The sequence below is a fragment of the Agelaius phoeniceus genome, chromosome 16 (assembly GCF_051311805.1).
Source record: "Agelaius phoeniceus isolate bAgePho1 chromosome 16, bAgePho1.hap1, whole genome shotgun sequence".
Lineage (NCBI taxonomy): Eukaryota > Metazoa > Chordata > Aves > Passeriformes > Icteridae > Agelaius > Agelaius phoeniceus.
The window spans coordinates 14,220,081-14,237,824 of NC_135280.1; the positions used below are offsets into that span (position 1 = coordinate 14,220,081).

The following is a 17,744-nucleotide window of genomic DNA, read 5'->3' on the forward strand; positions in this document are numbered from 1 at the left end:
CTCAAGCCAACTTTACTTTGCTTTTTGCACAGGTGTAAACTGAGGCAGTCTGGGTCCCTTTCCTGAGCTGGTGAATCCATTTGCAGCTGGCAACAGGCTAAGCCTGAAGTCCCTGAAATCTGGAATTTGTCTGAGATCTGGCCTGTTCTTTACCAGAGATGGGTTTGTTTAAAATAAACCAAGACCTCACAGAACCTCCCCCATCAGGCTCACACAGCAAGTCCTTTGCTTTGGGCTAATTCTACTTCAGTTGGTTCACATAAAACACAGTAGAGACTAAGAAAAACCTACTCCCAAGAACTTAGGTATCTGTAAATTCACAGAAATAAGCCAGATAAATAGAATTCCTCACTCTTCCCACAAATTTCAAAGGAAAACAAAAGAAAGATAAGCTGACTCTCTTTCAGTGCAGACCAATCAGCTTCCACACAACAAAGTTAGCTGTCTCCAAAACAGTTATGTCAACTTTCAGAGAGCTCTGACCTTCACTCATAACACAAGTATCTCTTCCTTAAGCAGAAGCATCTCTTCAATGCAGAGAGAATGCTTTTTATGGGTTTTATTTAAAAAAAACCCCTAAAATTAACTATACAGACTCCAAAGTGATGTGAGCACCTCTTCAGAGTACAGGACACACACTTTCATGTCAGACAATGCAGTTTTTTTCCACAATACTAACATATCAATGAATTAACATTTACATGCTAATAAACTACAGTGATAACAGCTACTGATGTATGAATAGATAAAATATCAGAGATAAAAATTGACCTTTTTTCTACATATCAGAATATGACTGGTTTGCCATCAAAATTTCATGAAGCAACTAAACCAAAACAATCCAAACAAGAGATAGGGCACAGGGCAGGAGGAGCAGCAGTCAAAACACTGCTCTAAGCTCACAACTGGGAAACAAAGAACTAAAAAGCAGTAACTGTATCAAACAGGGAGCCAGAGCAGTGCCCCATGACAGAAGCAGATACCTCCAGGTATATATTCCCTGCCCTGACACACAAGGGCCATCAACTTAGGCTCTTGCCCTGCCCTTGCACAGTTTGCATTAGCTTGGCAATCTACATGAAATTTGACGTTTCCAGATCAGTTCCTCCAGATTTAAAGACCATTTGCTGCACGGCTGCTGACAGAGGTCCTTGACAAAAGGAGCAGTTGCTACACCTCTCCCTTCAATCTCCAAGTGTTCACCTTGCTTTAGAAGATGGTGTTGTCTGGCAGCTAAATTGAGATCCTGCAGGATCCTTCCTTTCTGCAGGATTATGCTACTCTTTTCTAATTCACTCTGCTAAGATACTTTCCAACTTTTAGCTTCGAGGATGTCTTTTTCAACAAGTGCTTTCATTTTTGCTTACATGATAAGAACTGCTTCAATTATCTCCTTTTCACAATATCACTGGGGACTGAAATGGGGAACTACAGACTCAAGAAAGCACATCCTTTAGTTCTGTCCCACAAAAGGATCTACTGTGCTTCCTAAACACCTGTATGGAGAAAAACAAGTGCAATAAATAGAATACAGTAAATGGCATGTACATACTTTAGTAATTGCTCCTGTCTGTGCTGTGTTCAGCCCGGTGTGCCCAGCCATCTGTGGAGATACTTGGGTTAAAGTCTCTGCCAGCACACTGCCTGCATTCCCCTGCATGGCAGGGGCAGAATATTGCATTCCTGCTCCCCTTCCTCTTCCAGCTGCCCCAAGAGATCCATTCATTACCTGCCCTTGTCCTTGCTGAGGCTGATTCATTAAACTGTGACCAGAATTACTGTTGAGAAGGCTCTGGTGTGTCTGACTGAAATTAGTATTCATACATATCCCAGGTCCAGTCTGTGATGTCGCAGGGCTGCTCGTCACCATTCCCACTTGTTTTTGTGCTTGAGAGTTCAGAGTTTGGGATGCAGGTGTGGTAGGTCCAGAGGTGCTGGCTGCTTGTTTGGCCAGGCCAGGAGCAGAGGAGTCCCCTGGGTTCAGCGGGCTCTTGCCCATGGCGCCCAGGCTGCCGATGCTGGCGCTGTTTGGCTGCCCCTGCACCTGAGCAGCCACTCCCTGCTGCACGGGGCTGCTCGAGTTCACATTGCCAATTCCTGGGTTCAAGGAAGAGCCGCTGCTGCCCCTCAGGAGTTCAGAAAGTTGTTTGTGTTTGGAAGCCGCGTCTGGAACGAGGTTCCCGCTGCTATTTAAAAGGCCCAACTCGCCATTGGGGATCAGCTCATCGGGAAGATCATTTTCCAAGTCAAACAAGGATCCGAAATCTACAAGTTAAAACAGAAACACGGGTGAGAAAACACGACAAACGAGGAGCTAAAATATTTATCTTTGCTACTTTGTACCAGCACTACAGGGCATTCAGGATGTCTTTACCCAGGACTAAGAAGTGAGGGAGGGTCCCTTTCAGAGCACAGCCATCACACACTGTGCACACACAGCCACACAGGGCACAGCACTGGCCAATAAACAGGTTTTCTGGCAAGAATTTTGACAAAACGAAGCTTAAGAAAACTAAGGTGGCATGAATACAATGATCTAATCTAATGCTTAGATTTCCCTTGTTTGGGCTAAAAGATGAAGGCAGAAATAACAACAGATTTTTTTCCTATTGATTTATGCTCCCAAAAGAGCAATTACATCACCTTTTCCAACCTCCTCTGTAATCCCAAGCCACCGCATTTCACCCAGCAATTCTACCCTGTCATTTATGTGTGCACATGGCCAAAGAACATCTTCCAGCACTGCTTCAAAACTTCACCAAAGAACAACAATGATTTCCTCAGCAGTTTGATCCTAGTCTCACATATGAAGACATTTCAGATCAGCTTCTAGTCCTTGATTTGTACCATGATCTGCTACCTCAGAAGATCCCAAAAGGGACTCAGCATTTTCTCCTTGTAATGCCTCTTGAATCGAGTCACTGCTCGATTCCTGAACAGCTCAAATAATTCAAATTGCTCTGTAAGTGCCCAGCCATCATTTATCATGCCCAATATTGACAGAGGTAATCCACACACTCTCCAGATGAGCAAAATAAATCAATCAAATCTTCATTAAGCCACTTGAAGGAACAGCTCTGCCTGGCTGCAACATCCAGACTAATAAAAAAGTGGTGGGGCTTCTTTTATTTTCCTTTAAAGGACCAACTCAGGTTCACTCAAATATTTTATTGCACATCATAAGCAGCATCTGTATAACAAGGTTATTTGAGTATGTAATTAAAAAATAGCATGTTAGTTCACTGTATACAGGTACTTCCATGTGCAAATAAAAGTTACATATTTGAAGACATAAGGACAGGCACATATTTATAAGCATCTAAGCAGACCAGCCTCAATACACCAGAGTAGCTGTTCAAACACACAACACATCTTGGAAGAGTTTTCCAATCCAAGGATGTGAACTAAAACAATCACTTCTCACTGTAACATAAATGAGTGAAAACATTATTTTGCCCCCCAAGCCAGCCCTGAGAAACCCCAGTCCTTCACACTGAGCAACAAACCACATTTTTTCCAGGTTAGAGCAAAGAAGAGTTCTTTACTTAAGAAGGATATTCCAAAGGCTTCATTGTTTTAAAGTTTAATTCGCTCTTCAACCACAAAAAAGTTGGTGCAAGATGCAGGCTGCAAAAATTATGTAAGATGGTACATTGAAAAGAAACAACAAACCTCAAGCAACACAAACTATCACAAAGCACAGATACATCACCAAGCCATCTCAGTACATTTTAATAGTGTAGTGATAGCTTTTATCAGCATGTGCATTTCCAATTCAACCTAACTGAAGAAAAATTAATAAAAATGGTCAGACAAGCAATGCCTAGTGAGTTACACAAACAGGCACAGTAAACAAAGACAAAACCATTAAATTCTGGCTGTTTTGAGGTGCTCAAAGCTCCATGTCCTTCAGGGGCCCACACTCTGCCATCATCACCTACTGGAGTTAATCCAGGATTGCATGATGTGGCTTGTGACAAGTACACCCTGCTCAGAACAGAGCCCCTGCTCCCTTCCAAGCAGGCAAGGAACAAACCAACATTCATTTAGCAAGATTCATGAAAGTATTTTTAATTTCTCTTCCCTGCTGCCTTTCATTTCAGGTCTTCAGTTCATCTTTAGTACATCTCTGCGTACCTTTGACTCCACGATCGCTTCATCTCTCCTCCACTTTCCCACACAACCCCTGGACACTGACCAGGCTGCAGTCTGCCACTTCACAGACATTTTAGTTCTTTCCCTCTTCCACTCTCCCAAATTTCCCTATTTAAGCTGGGAATGCTGGGAGGGGCTCTGAGAGGCTCTGCCACAGGAGCCCAACCAAATCCATCTGCTTGAGCATCACCAAGGGTGGCACATGGGGCCAGGGCTGAGGCTTTGCCTCTCTTCAACTGCTCTCATCATCCCAGCCCCCCAAATTCAAGGTTTCATTCACACAATTTCTGTAAATCCCATATAAAGGTGTTCTTCCAAGCTTCTGCATCAAAATTCTTAATATTTCATGGACCATAGATGTGTGGGTGTGGGGATAGGGGCAGAGAAGAAGAGACAAAATGTCAAGGGGGAAGATGCTGCTGTGGCTTAAAGAGTAGTTTTTTCCAGCTGTATTTCAAAATGGGATGCTGGAGTATAAATGCTCAATTTGTTTTTTTTGCTTGGCTGGCTGGACTCTCTCAGTCTTGCCAGAGCCAAGAACTGGAAATGTTTTTGCAGTTTACAAAAAAGAGTGAAGAAAGCATTTGGGAATATTGCCACTTAAAACCTGAAATAATCTACCACTCCTAAGCTCCTGTAAGAAGGCTGTACATTTAGGTTAGACATGGAAAATGTACTGCTCTGCCAGCAGGAAAATAAAAAGCAGGTAAACAACTTAACACAATGGTCCTGTAAAAATTCACCAAGAATTCAATTGTTCATGCAATGATTAATCATCTTCTTTTATATTTCATCAGAGTCATGCACATTAAAAACAGCAACACAAGGCACATTTTACAATGGTTATAAAATACAACAGAAAACAAAAATCTACTTGAGCATGTCTGCAACAAATCCATAAAGATAAGAGATTGTCTTGGCAGTTATAAAAAGAATAAGTATATTTACACACATATAAAAATCTGCCATAATAAGAACACGGCCCATTTCTACTGACAGAGAAATGAAAAGCAACTGCAGTGCCTCCATCCTCACAAGAAGAACAGAATTGATCCCATTCTCAATGCTTCAACTGTTTCTCAAAGGCTAAAAACCAAAAAAAACCCAAGGGATGCCTTTGCCTCTCCATGCAGTTACCTGAAGCAATGGTCAGGGAACACCTTTGCTGAGAAGTCTCACCAAGTTTAACCTGCTCCATCCTCAAAGCTGCCACCACGCACCCAGCACCCAGCAGAGCAGGAAAAGTGGTCTGGATTCTAAAGGAGAACAGAATCCCTAATAAAAGGCACATACCTCTAACTCAGGGCTCCTGCAGCAGCAGAGCTGACTGAGGCTGTGCAGATTCACCTCCTTGTGTCTTGTCTCTAACACAGCACCTCTGATCCTCAACCTGATACCTTTCATTACCTCTGTCACATAAACCCCAATGTCCTCTCAACAGCAGAGCACCAAAAAAGCAGGGATTATGTTCTCTGGAAGGCATGGAAAAGCACTAGGCAAGTACCACACCCCCACTCTTTCCAAAGGGCTCCTTCTCCAATCTGAGCATTCTGCCTTCCTCGAGCAGCTATTTTCACACATCGAAGATAACCACACTTGAGACAGTTTCTCTCCTAATTTCAGTCTTATGAGCTTAAATGTCACAGTTTTCTGCCTTCCTGGACAACACTTTCAGCAACCAGAATTAAAAAAAAAACATGTTCTGTTTCCTTCTAGGCCTCCTCAGAAGAAAAAACCCAAAACTCTGCTGCATCCTGAAGGCAGAACATTCTCATCTGTACAACTGCTTGTGACTGTTACTGGGAGACTTTCCTAATATACATATTCAATCAATTAACTTGTTTCAATGTCACCGTTTTTTCCCCTTTAGCTCAGCCTGGAGAGGTGACAAACATCCTAAGGTGTTTCATTATGTGTCTTATTATCTCAACTGTATCTCACAGCAAGCAGGAGGAGAACTATCAAATTCAGTTTCATTTTTTTACAGCATAATCTTTGCTTGAGACGTGACTGGGAGTTGTCCTGTCACAAACTGACTGTTCATGGCATGGAGCAGACACTCAAGTCCAGCACACAAGCAGTATTTTCACCAGGCCTTTCTTTCATGCCAACATAGCTGTTACATTTCAGTGAGCCCAATTTTGTTTTGTAAGGCTTCTTTCAATCACGCCAGACCCCAGCAGACAAAGCCTCAACAGTTCAGAGCTCCAGCCATTCCCTAAAATTCACTGTCAGGTAGCTCCCCTCAATAGCCACACTGTGTGGCACAGCCAGCAATTACCATGTCCATTCCAACTTCCTTTCCAGGTTTGAGGATTCTGGAATTTATTGTTTCACAAAAGACAATTATTGCATTTAATGTTTTACAACAATTAACGTGTTCACGGAAAATCTCAAATTTCCAGCAAGGAAACTTCAGATTTGTGTCTTTCCCTAACAAGACATGGAAAGCTTGGGAACTGACATGCATCTGACCTTGACTTTCAGCAGAGCAGCATCACTTCTTCTGAACACCATGTTTAACAACCAGGTTGAGAATGATGGTGATGAGGGACCTGGCTGGGTTAAGCAGACCCTGATGGCTGGGCAGAGGGTGATGAGAAGGAATAAGAGGATCTGGATGAGTCTCTACAATTTATGGCTTGAATAATAAGAGGTTTGAATATTTAACTATATTTCAACGTGCCTGATCATTTAAATCACTTGCACTTGGGATGAGAAAGGAATACAGTCTGGGTCGCTCATTCCTAAGTTACCAGACTGGTCAAAACTCAAATGTGTTGATATGAACATCACCTTTTGGAATCCTTGGGACTTACCTCTAGAAAACTCACTGGAATCATCATCACAGCTCTCTCTTGTTGACAGGCCCAAAGTCACTCAGGTTGGAAGGGACATCAGGTCTGACTGCAGCCCAGCCCTCCACCTCCTCTCAAAGGGCACATGCTCCAGCCCCCAGATTCCTGAGCAGCCCTTCCCTGAACTCACTCCAGCTCCTCCATGACCTTCCCAGAGATGGAGAGGAGGCTGAACAATCTGTAATTGACTGTATTGTCTTTTAACCCTTTTTGAAAATGGGTTTAACTCTTGCCTTTGCTTGCTTTCCTGTGGCTGGGATTTAGAGACAGCTCCGAGTATCTTCCCCAGTCCATTCTGGTAAGGCTTCAGCAACTAAGTGACTTTTCAAAACTGAAGCTTGTTACACAAACTAATTATGAAACTATTGAAAAAGTCAGTTCTCTTCTACCCCTCTACTGCAGTACTACCTGTATTCCTGACTCAGCTCCTGACACCAGCTCCACCAGCAGACACACGAGCCAGGATGGGGAAAATGCACAAATCCACATCCTCTGTACCACCACCAAGGTGTGATGACAACTACCAGCTGATACAGGAAAAGCCACCTGCTCTGTCCCTGTCCTCCTCCTCACCTCCATGAAAAGAGAGTAATATAAACTGATATCCTTCCTTGGTCACACCAGCTCCAGCCCCTAGCGTCTCTTTCCACTTCCATGTTTTGTATCACCTCAAGGTTCTCTCTGCTCTACTTGTCCAAGTTGTCTCCATCATCTCTCTTTTGCTGGGCTCATAGTGACAATACAACCTGTGTTAAAAATCTCGAAAAACCTGAGATACTGGTTTATTTCAGAAGTAATTGGTGGGTTTAGGGATTATTCTACCCTTTCATAAAAATAAATCATGAATTACTTGAATGTTTCCCTATCAATTACAAAGTAGTATATGAGAGCACATTAAATGGCCCTTGCACCTGGCACTAAGGCTTATATAAAGAAGCAAATATTAAAAATGTCCAGATAAGAAGCTAGTCTCTAATCTCTTCCCAGAGGGGAATAAAACCAAGGTAACCCCAAAACGTGTAGCAGAAACAGCCCAACAAGAGTGCTCACTCTGGTCTGCTCTTAGAAACATCAGGTGGCAAATGATGGATTGCCTTTGCCTTCCTCTGCCCCTCTCCAAAACCACTCTTCCTCTTAATTGTTTCCCAAGGTATCTTCACCATTTTGACACAGGTGCCACGTGTGCTCTTGTGAATAAGACCAAACCCCACCCAGCAGCATCCACAAGAACACATGGCTACTGTCCCAGTGCACATGGCTGCCAGGCTACCCCTCTCACAGACCAGAAGGCTTCAGTACATTTATTTACCATAAGAAGAGAAACCCAGACAGAAGGAAGAGGAGGCAATCTGCCTATGGGCTGGGAGATACCACACTGGGAACATCAGCTTCTCATTCACAAGATCATCCTGATGAAGATTAAATACTTTAAGGTTCTTGCAGCACATTAACATTAACAGAAGTGAGACTGCCTTCTCATCCTATCACAAACACACACATCGTGCCTCTTGCCCAAATTTAACAGCTGACAGAACATTTAAGTTCTGAATGAGCCCTTTAAAAGGAATCATCTGAGATTCTGGTAATTAATAGTGGGCACTTGCTTAAGTCAGCATGGCATGCACAGTCTGTACCAAGTTGGTATCTGCTTGTGCCTGCCTTGAGCTGGCTCCTGTGCCAGCCTCACTGCCCACCTGGAAAGGGAATTGGCACATAACACATTAGGACATGAATTATCTTGACACACAAACTTTAGTTGTGACATTCCCTGGCCAGAGGCTTCTCAGTGACTATATTGCCAACACAGGTGGTTCAGGTTGTGAAGTGTTCAGGCCCTCATGCTCCCCACAATGACTGACAGTGTCAGTGCTGAGAACTGGGCTCAGCTCTGGCTCAGGAGCTCCCTTCAGCTACACAAGTCCTTCTATGACAATTCCCACTTAACACAGCTTCTCCAACAGAACCACAGAACAGGCCTGTTCTGGGAAGAGTGAAATATATAAATATGTACTTGAAGTAATATTATGAAACAAGGAAAAAAAACTAAGCAACATTACTATGAAACAGGCAAGTCTGGGGTCTCCTCTGTGATGTATAAAAGCTGCAAAAAGTACAAATTCCATTTTTTTTAATGTCACTTTCCCCTCCCTATTTCTGATACCAAATTTAAGGGAACTGTCTTCTGCTTAGCAACTCAAATTCAGCTGTGCAAGGACATACAACCCAAACCAAACCAAACATACAGAAGGAAGTAACAGCAGACGAGCACTTGAAACTAACGATTTTTGTATATTTACATTTAAAAAAGCTTCCAGCCATAACTGACAATACCAAAAAAACCCAACTCTCTCATGAATCTTTTACTTTAAAGCATTGATTTCAATGGGATGAGGCTGTTTTCAACCATTCTCATTAATACTTTCCTTTAGGGAATTTATGAATTTAGGAAAAAACTTCACAGCAATTCCAAACCAGACTCATACTCAGTACTTAACTCAAGCCACTTGGTAATTTCCCCATCTCTTGTCTCCATGAGATGATGACACCACACAAGAGATGACACACAAGTGATGTCACCAGCAACACCCACTAACCCAGCCACCCGTGGTGGCAAAGCTGGGCAGAGCAAGAGAGCAGCTCGTGCTCTCCTGGTGGCACACACACACACAGGGGCTGCAATGCCCTATTTTACCTCTCACTCTGCAGCACAAGGGCTCCAGCTCTGATTTCTGTCTCTGCCATGTCCAACTGCAGCAGGAAAATGACTTGTGCCCAGGAGATTGGGAGAAACAGTCACCCAGGGAAGAACAACTCCTTTTCCCAATGTTGTCTTCCCAAGGAAGCTTCCACAGCACTAAAGGTGACTGGCAGGGAAGCTGGGGATTATTTTACAGACTTACAGATGTATAAATAAAAATATATCCACACAAACTGCAAACCAAAGATACTGTATGTATCCAGTTATCATAAATAACATCCTTATTTCTCAGTGATGGCAAATAAGAAAGCAGGAAAGGAAGAGTGTGTTAAGAGATTTAGATTAAGAGTTATAATTATCACTGCTAATAGAAGTTGCAGTTTTCTTTTAATTCACACTTATGATTCTGCAAAATACTTAATAGTATTTGTTGAAGCATCTTTATTAAAGAGTTTTCCAAATAAACAATTTAGGTTCTCTCTGTATCTTAGACATCTGAGAAGACAGATGGAAAACATAACATATGTTAAAAGGAAGATTTACAAAGCAAAAATTCTTGAAAGTGTAAACCAAATTAGGGTGGAAGTGTCAGATTTCTAAGTTATCCCTCAATTTTTTCACTGTATAAGAACAAACCTCAGAATTTTTCAAATTGTGTTTTTCAACTACCCTCTCCACCCTGGTTTCACATTAACCTGCAATATGTTGTTAATAGGGTGAGGGGTTTTTTTCATGTTCTTCTCCCTTGGCAGATAGCAACAGTAAGTAAAATATAATAAAGATAAACACTAAGAATATGTGGGGGGTTTTAATGTGAAGCTGCAGGTATAATAAAAAAGCACAGCATGTTGCTGTAAAAATAATTAATGGCACTGGACGATGACTCCAAGGAATGTCCAGCCAAAATAGAAAGTGAATAATCTGCAGCAGAAAAGTGGGAATCATTTCACAAGCTACCAAGAGATCTCTGGAGTATAGCAAAGACACAGCCTCTATTCCTGCCTGCTGCTGGCAGGGCTTCTCCAGGAGCTCTATGGCACAGCATTTTCTAGTTAACTTTAAGTCACTGGAGGGGGAATAAGTTTGAAGTCCCCAGCACACGTGCAATTAACAAAGTATGAATTTCAAAAAATAAAAGAATGGGCAAAATGGTAAGACTGTGGACTGTCACATATGACCAGGCTAGCAGATCACCTGCTCAACTTTTCATCCCCCACAGACTTGAGTGTCAAACTCCTTGGAAAGACTTGCAAAAGCCCACAAACACAGAGAGAGTACACAATACCCTGCTATCAGCAGCACCCCAGGAACTGGTAAGAATTAGCTGTGCTAGACTCTATAAATGAGCCCATTTGTAATCTAAAAAATCTCCTGTCCCAGATCACAAATGCTGGCATCAAGTTATGCAGGTCAGTCACTTCAGGTGAAAAAAACCTAAGAGTTTGTATCAAACTTCTAGCTCAAAGTAAACACCTTGCTTGGCATCAGCCTTTCCCATCCATCACCCCCATGGTTCCATGACTCTTTAACAATATAACCGTGAAGTATTCTACAAGAAACAATATAGCCATGAATATCCCACCTCATTTTCCCATCCCAGATAGTTAGGGCACAAGTACCACAAAACAAAAAAACAAAAAGGACATTCCCATGAATAATTACAACTATGCACATTCCTTCACCTACAGCTTTTCAGAAAATGAATTTCTTCCCTAAATTTTCTGCCTATAAATGAGAGTGTGTTCACTTAATGAAATTATCCTTTTCCTTGTTCCAGGGAGAGAATAAGGAAGTGAGTGTGTAACTGCGATTCTTACTGCCACAGCACACATGTGACACTCGAGTTTTGCAGGTACCACACAAAACAAGAGCAGATGGATTACACAGGCTTCCATGAGGCTTTCCAGCCACGCAGGAATGAACCCTTGAAAACATCCATACTAATGCTTTCACGTGCCCAAACAAAATCTGGGTTTAGATCACCGAGACGTCACTCCATCTGAAGTCTCTGCTAAGAATGTGAACACAAGCTTAGAAAACCTTGCTGTCTTTCCTTAAGCTACTTTGCTTTTGTCCACATCTTTTCAAACTAAAACCTAAATCCAGTGCAATACACCTATCTGGTTTTTGGCAGGAGAGCAGGATCAAATCAGGCTGCGCATCGACACGAACTCCCTCCTGTGAAGTTCTGTGGCTGGCTGGGAGTCAGCCAGAGATCTACTTATCTCAGCACGTAGGGAGGCACGTGCAGCAGGGCCAGCCTTTCCCCAGTGTAAAATCCAGGCCCTGGATGCCAACACACGGGCCAGGAAGAGAACAGGAGTTATCAGGGAGCTTGGCCCACAGCTTTTGCAGCAGCAGCAGCCACACGGCTTTATCTGTGCAGGATCAGAAGACACGGAGGAGAAAAGAAGTAAAAATCAACAAAAGCCCCTACACAAGGAAGTGTGAGGTGAAAACCTAGCTCTAATGGACTTTGGAAACTGCTCACCTCACCTTCTCCCCAATTTCACCTACTTTAGGAATTTGTTAACTCCTGATGCCGTCAGGGACACCCTCTGCTCTGGCCCAGATTACGCTGTGTTGTTTCTGGAACTGGCGCAGCACCACAGCAGCAGAAGCTGCAGGGAACACAATGAATGCAGACAGAAGCATGACTTTAGTGAAACTCAGGCCCTCATTGAGCCACCTGCAGAAGGGACCACAGTCCAGGGGCCCCTGAACACCTCCAGCTGTGCTGCTGCTCCATTCAGGCACATCTTTCCCAAACAGCCCGAGAGCGGCTCGAGAACGCCGCCAGGTCTGTGTACATTCTGCTGAAGGACCAATGCCAGCAATGTACAAAACAATCACAACGCTCAGCACTGAAATAACACACTGCCATAAGCAAAGTTACTGTAATTCTACTTTTTGTAGGAGTCCCTTGTTTATTCTGCGGCGCTGGATGAGAACATCTCACAACCGCCACAGAGGAGACAAATGTTTAGGTATGAAAACGCCTGTGTATCCAATAAAGCAGTAATTACACAAAAGCACTACTCCTACCTGGCTAGACAAGGAAAAATCTTTCCCACGGACATTTTACCACAGCAGTCAGCTCGTTCAATACAACACAGCAATGGCAAGCCAAGTTAACAGCCAGGAGTCTTAACCTTCCTTATTGATACAAAGAGCAGCAGGGCAACTGCGAAATGAGACTATCATGAAACTTAACGATGGTCACAGCACCCATTTCTGTTATCCTTTCATCTCTGCACCCTTCTGCAAGACCAGACACTGGATTTAGTTGCTTAGGTTTAACAGAAAAGGCCATATTTTCAGAAGGTAAACAGACCAATTTCAACGGCACAAACTTTGCCCCGGTAAGCTAAGGAGCTATTTTTATCAGAAAGATTAAAGGCAGCTAAAACTTACCCTGACAAAAGGAGTTGCTTAACATCACCGCATCAAAGCATCAAGAGAAATATAAACAAGGAGGAGAGCAGTTGCTTTCTGCCCAATGTTCAGGCCTGCCATCAGAGCCTCGGGTGTGAGCATTGGCAGGCTTGAGCCAAACTGCTCAGCCGGGCTGACACGGCGGCTGTGAAAGCACGTCCTGCTCACGGCAGCCACAGCACCCACCGTGTGGGGCCACCACTGCAATTACAATAATTCCGATCAACTCAGGGCAAAATCCTCAGACCCATCTCCCCAGGCTCCCCTGATCACAAAGGCCACTTTCCAGGCTGCAACAGAACTTTTCCATTTAAGCCCCAGCACCAGGGAGCAGCCTGGTTTAGTTCCAGGAGCAGGCATTTGACAGCAATCACTACTCAAACTATTTGTATCGCCTGCCACAATGCACGGAAACCTTCAGCGATCCTTCAACGAGCAGCATTAACTGCTGGCAACAAACCTAGAAGTGCTTTTCCTAAAAACAACCCTCTCTTTTAAGTGCACAAACATGACCCACACCCTTGGCAGAGAGGTACTTTTGCCTATGGAACAGCAGGAGGATGACAGAACTCCTTGGACACACTCGTCCAGAATAGAACTTGGGGTTTGCCACCCCAGTGCCCCCGGGCCCCCTGAGCCCTGCAGAACTTTCTGCAGATGCTGGAGTTCACACATCCAGCAGCACACAGAGCTCCCCGAGACACACGAGAACTTGCTGAACAGGACGTAATTAAGACTGAAGCATTCCAGAACAGCCCAAGTGAACTTCAAAAAAGAAAGAAGAAAGAAAAAAAAAAAAAACCAAACCAAGACACTGGCTACCAGGAGAGTCTAAAATGTCTCGCTGAAGAATTAAAGAACTATAAACTGTATTTGTCCTGAGTTACAAAGAGCATTTCGCAGCAACTTGTGTATCAGCCTTCCATATATTCCAGTGCTTCCACACCAGGGATTAACACGGTTCAATCACAAGACCTCACCTAGATATTCCCTGACAATTCTTACTCGATACTGTTTCTTTCTCGCTTGTTTCATTTATTTGCAGGCTGAGAAGAGAAGGTTTCCATAAAAAACCCCTAAAGGACCGAAGCATCTGTAAAGTGTTGCCAAATGCAGATTGAGCAAGACGAAAAAACCCACAGAATTTATCAGCTCAATTATAGTAATATTTTTTTTCAGTCTATGAAAACACAGCAGGCACAGCATGATTAACTTATCACTATCCCTTCCACAAGATTCATTAATCTCTGAAAGCAGAAATTCAAGTGCAACAGACTTAGACTTCGTGTTCTTCTGAAACCACTCTTTCGGGGATTGAAACAGTCGGAACACCGGGAGAGGCCGGTCCAGGCACACATGCTCTTGTGCGCACACGCGTGTATTTACAACGGGCACACACTGGCTGGAAACGAGACATTTTGATGGGTTTTATTATCTACGAACCCATCACAACTGAAGAAAAAGGCAAGCCAGAGACACAACACGACACGGACAAGTCGCAGTGACTGCCAGGCTGCCGGGCATTTCGGCATGCGAGCAACCCCACAACTTCAATTATTATCGGCAACTCGTTTGGGGTTTAAAGGAAAAATGCTTGAAACAGTTTAAGCCAAATACCTTAAAACCTCGGTCACAGATTGGGAGGTAAAAAAAAGCACAAAGTATTAAGTGGAGGGTACAATTAGATGGACTTCAAGGTCCTTTCCAACCCAAATCATTCCACGACTAAGAAGCTATTAAGGAGTTTTTATTCCGTAGTGTGTCACACACAGGGGCACAGTGAAAATATAGGGCTATTAGCTGTGGGTAATCTGGGGGGTTTAAGGAGTAGACAGAAACCTCAACTACCCTTCCAAGAAGGCACCTTCAGCTTTAAGCTGAAGGAGGGTAGATTTAGAATCTGTATCAGGGAGAAGAAATTCCTTCCTTTGACGATAGCGAGGCCCTCGCACAGACTGCCGAGAGAAGCTGCGGCTGCCCCATGCCTGGAAGTGTCCAAGGCCAGGCTGGACGGAGCTTGGAGCACCTCGGGATAGTGGAAGGTGTCCCTACCATGGCAGGAGATGGAACAAGACGGGCGTTAAGGTCCCTTCCAAGCCGAACCATTCCATGATTGTACAATAAGCAGGACGGTCGGTGCTTCCCATGCCTGGCCCTTCTCCTTCCCTACCCACACCCCACTCACCTGTCCACCCCCATCACCCAAACCGAGGCACTAAAAACCAGATGATGGAGGAAAAGAAGGGAAACCCAACTCAAAAAACGTCTCTTTCCAACCGCTATTTATAGCCGGGACGGTACTTGGCGTACGGGTCCCGCCCGGTAACTTCGACTGCAGGAGGCCCAACCCACCCCCGCCAGGAACCGCGGCAGGGCGGGCGGGCCCCGGGGCCCCCCCCTCCGGCGGGGCGGTAGGGGCGGGGGGGTGTGGGGGGGAGAACCGCCGTGGAGCCCCACCCGAGCCACCCCCGCGGCCTTACCTGTGCTATCGCTGGCGGAGAAGCCCGGCGAGTTGAGCTTGGCTCGCTTGGGGTTGGGCGGCCCGTCGAGTAAGTTCTCCGCCATGGTGGCCGGAGCGGCGGAGCCGGTGATCGTTGTCGGGGGGTGCTCGGGGGGGGCCGAGCTCGCTGTCCCCGCTCCTCCGCCGCACGGGAACCCAACAGCGCCGCTCAGTGCCCGGCCGGCCGCCCCCGCTCCCCCATGCCGGGCCGCCGCAGGCCGCAGGGAGGAGGGCTCGGGGCGGGGAGCGAAGGGCCCAGCGCCCCCTCCCTGCCGGCCGCGCTCCTCCCGGGCGCTCCCCCCGCCGCGGTGCCCGGATGGCGGCTCAGGCCGTCACTCGGGGCGCATTCCGCCCCCCCACACGCTCCCCTCGCCTCGCCCCGTCCCCTCCCCTCCGCGGCGGCGGCTTCGCCCCGGCCCCCGCCCGCCGCCCGCCCGCGGCCGAGGTAGGGGAGGGAGGAGGGGGGGCGGAGGAGAAGAGAAGGGAGCGGGGGGGGGGGGGGGGGGGGGGGGGCAAAAATTAAAAAAAAGGAAAAAAAATCACCAAAAAGCGGAAAAACGCGCCGACCCCCCAAAAACGCCCCAAAACAATGAGCGCGGCGCGGCGGCGGCGGCGGCTCCCGGTGGCGGCGGCGGCGGTCGGTTGGCTCCGGGCGGCTGCGCCCCGCTGGCTCGAGCCCCCTGTGCGCGTCGGCGGCGCTCGGCGCGGCTGCCCCGTGCGGCGGCGGGGCGGCCCCGCTGCCCCGGCCCGGCCCGGCCCGGCCCGCTCCGCCCGCGCCGCGCTCCGGCTCCGCGACAAGATGGCGGCTGTTGATTCCTCAATTAAAAAAAAAAGTTTTTTTTTCTCTTCTCTTTTCCAGAGCCCTCGGGGGCGGGGCGGGGGCGGGGCCTGCGTGCTGCGTCACCGCGCTCGCGGTGCGGCCCCGCCCTGCCGGAAAGGCGCGCGCGGCGCCGGAAGCGCTCGGCGCCGTCCTCAGTTGCTCCGCTGAGGGGCTCGGGGACGGCGAGAGGGGGGGGGGATCAGGCGGCGACCCCGCCACACACACCGTGCCTGGAGTGCCGTGTGCTCGCTCTCCCCCACTGCCTCGGTCTGCCCTTTTTGCTTCAGTCGGGGCTCCCCCCGCAGCACCCCCTCACAGCGTCCCCTCTCCGTCTGCCCTCAGGTGCCTCCTCCCGGTGCCCCCTCGTAGTCTCCCTTCAGTCCCCTCAGAGTACATTTCTCCCCCCTCTCCAAGTCCTCGCCTCGGTCTTTCCTGTTTGCTGCTGTCGGGGCTCCCCCTCAGGACCCCAGAGCTGCCCCCTCACAGTGTTCCGACTCCCCTCAGGTGTCTGTTCCCCCCTCACAGCGTCCCCCGCAGTCTCCCCTCAGTCCCAGCAGAGCTGTCTCAGTGCTCTCCCCACAGTCCCTCTTTCTGCTCAGTCCCCTTGTAGTGACCTCCACAATCTCCCCTCGCAGTCCAACCATGGGCAGCTCATTGGCCCTTCAGATTCTCCCCTCAGTCCCTCAGAGCCCTCGTTTCAGTCGTTCGCCAGTCTCCCCCCACAGGCCCCTCTCTGACTCCCCTCAGATGTTGTAGTGCCCCTCCACATCTCCCCACAATCCCCCCTTCCCCTCTCAGTCCTTTTAGAGTCATCCCCTTTCAGTCCCACCACGGATGGCTTAATGCCCCCTCACGGTCCTTCCTCCCCTCATACTCCTCAGAGCCCCCACCCCAGTCTCTCCTCTCAATCCCACCATGGATGGATGTCCCGTCTCAGTCTCTCCCTGAGCCATCCTCAGTTTTCCCTCACAGTTACATTTCCAGTCTGCCTTCTCAGTCTCATCATGGATGTCCCCTCTCAGTGCCCCCTTCACAGCCATCCCCCTCACAGTCTCCCTTCTCAGTTCCCCCTCAGTCACCTCTCAACTTCCCCTCTCAGTCGGTCCCACAGAGATGATCTCTCTCAATGTCTCCCTCTCTGTTTTTTCCTCTCAGTCACCCCCTCTCAATCCCACTGTGGACATTCCCTCTCAATGTCCCCCTCACAACATCCCCTCCCAAGCTCCCTCTCAGTGCCCCCATTTTCCCCCATGCCCTCAGAGCAGCCACACATGAAGG

General features: G+C 46.9%; 1 protein-coding gene across 7 annotated transcripts in view; it reads right to left on the bottom strand.

Annotated features, from left to right (window-relative positions):
- CREBBP (CREB binding lysine acetyltransferase) overlaps nucleotides 1–16,476 on the bottom strand; it is a 97,941-nt gene extending 81,465 nt beyond the window's left edge. For 6 of the 7 annotated variants that reach the window (XM_054643948.2, XM_054643949.2, XM_054643946.2 and 3 more), the window contains exons 1-2: nucleotides 15,627–16,476; nucleotides 1,553–2,265 (exon numbers count right to left, since the gene is read on the bottom strand). In XM_054643948.2, coding sequence (XP_054499923.2) covers nucleotides 1,553–2,265; nucleotides 15,627–15,711 — 798 coding nt within the window. In that variant the 5' untranslated portion in view covers nucleotides 15,712–16,476. The remainder of the gene's footprint in view (nucleotides 1–1,552; nucleotides 2,266–15,626) is intronic. The other variant, XM_054643950.2, reaches the window with a different exon arrangement.
- Nucleotides 16,477–17,744: the final 1,268 nt, after the last annotated feature.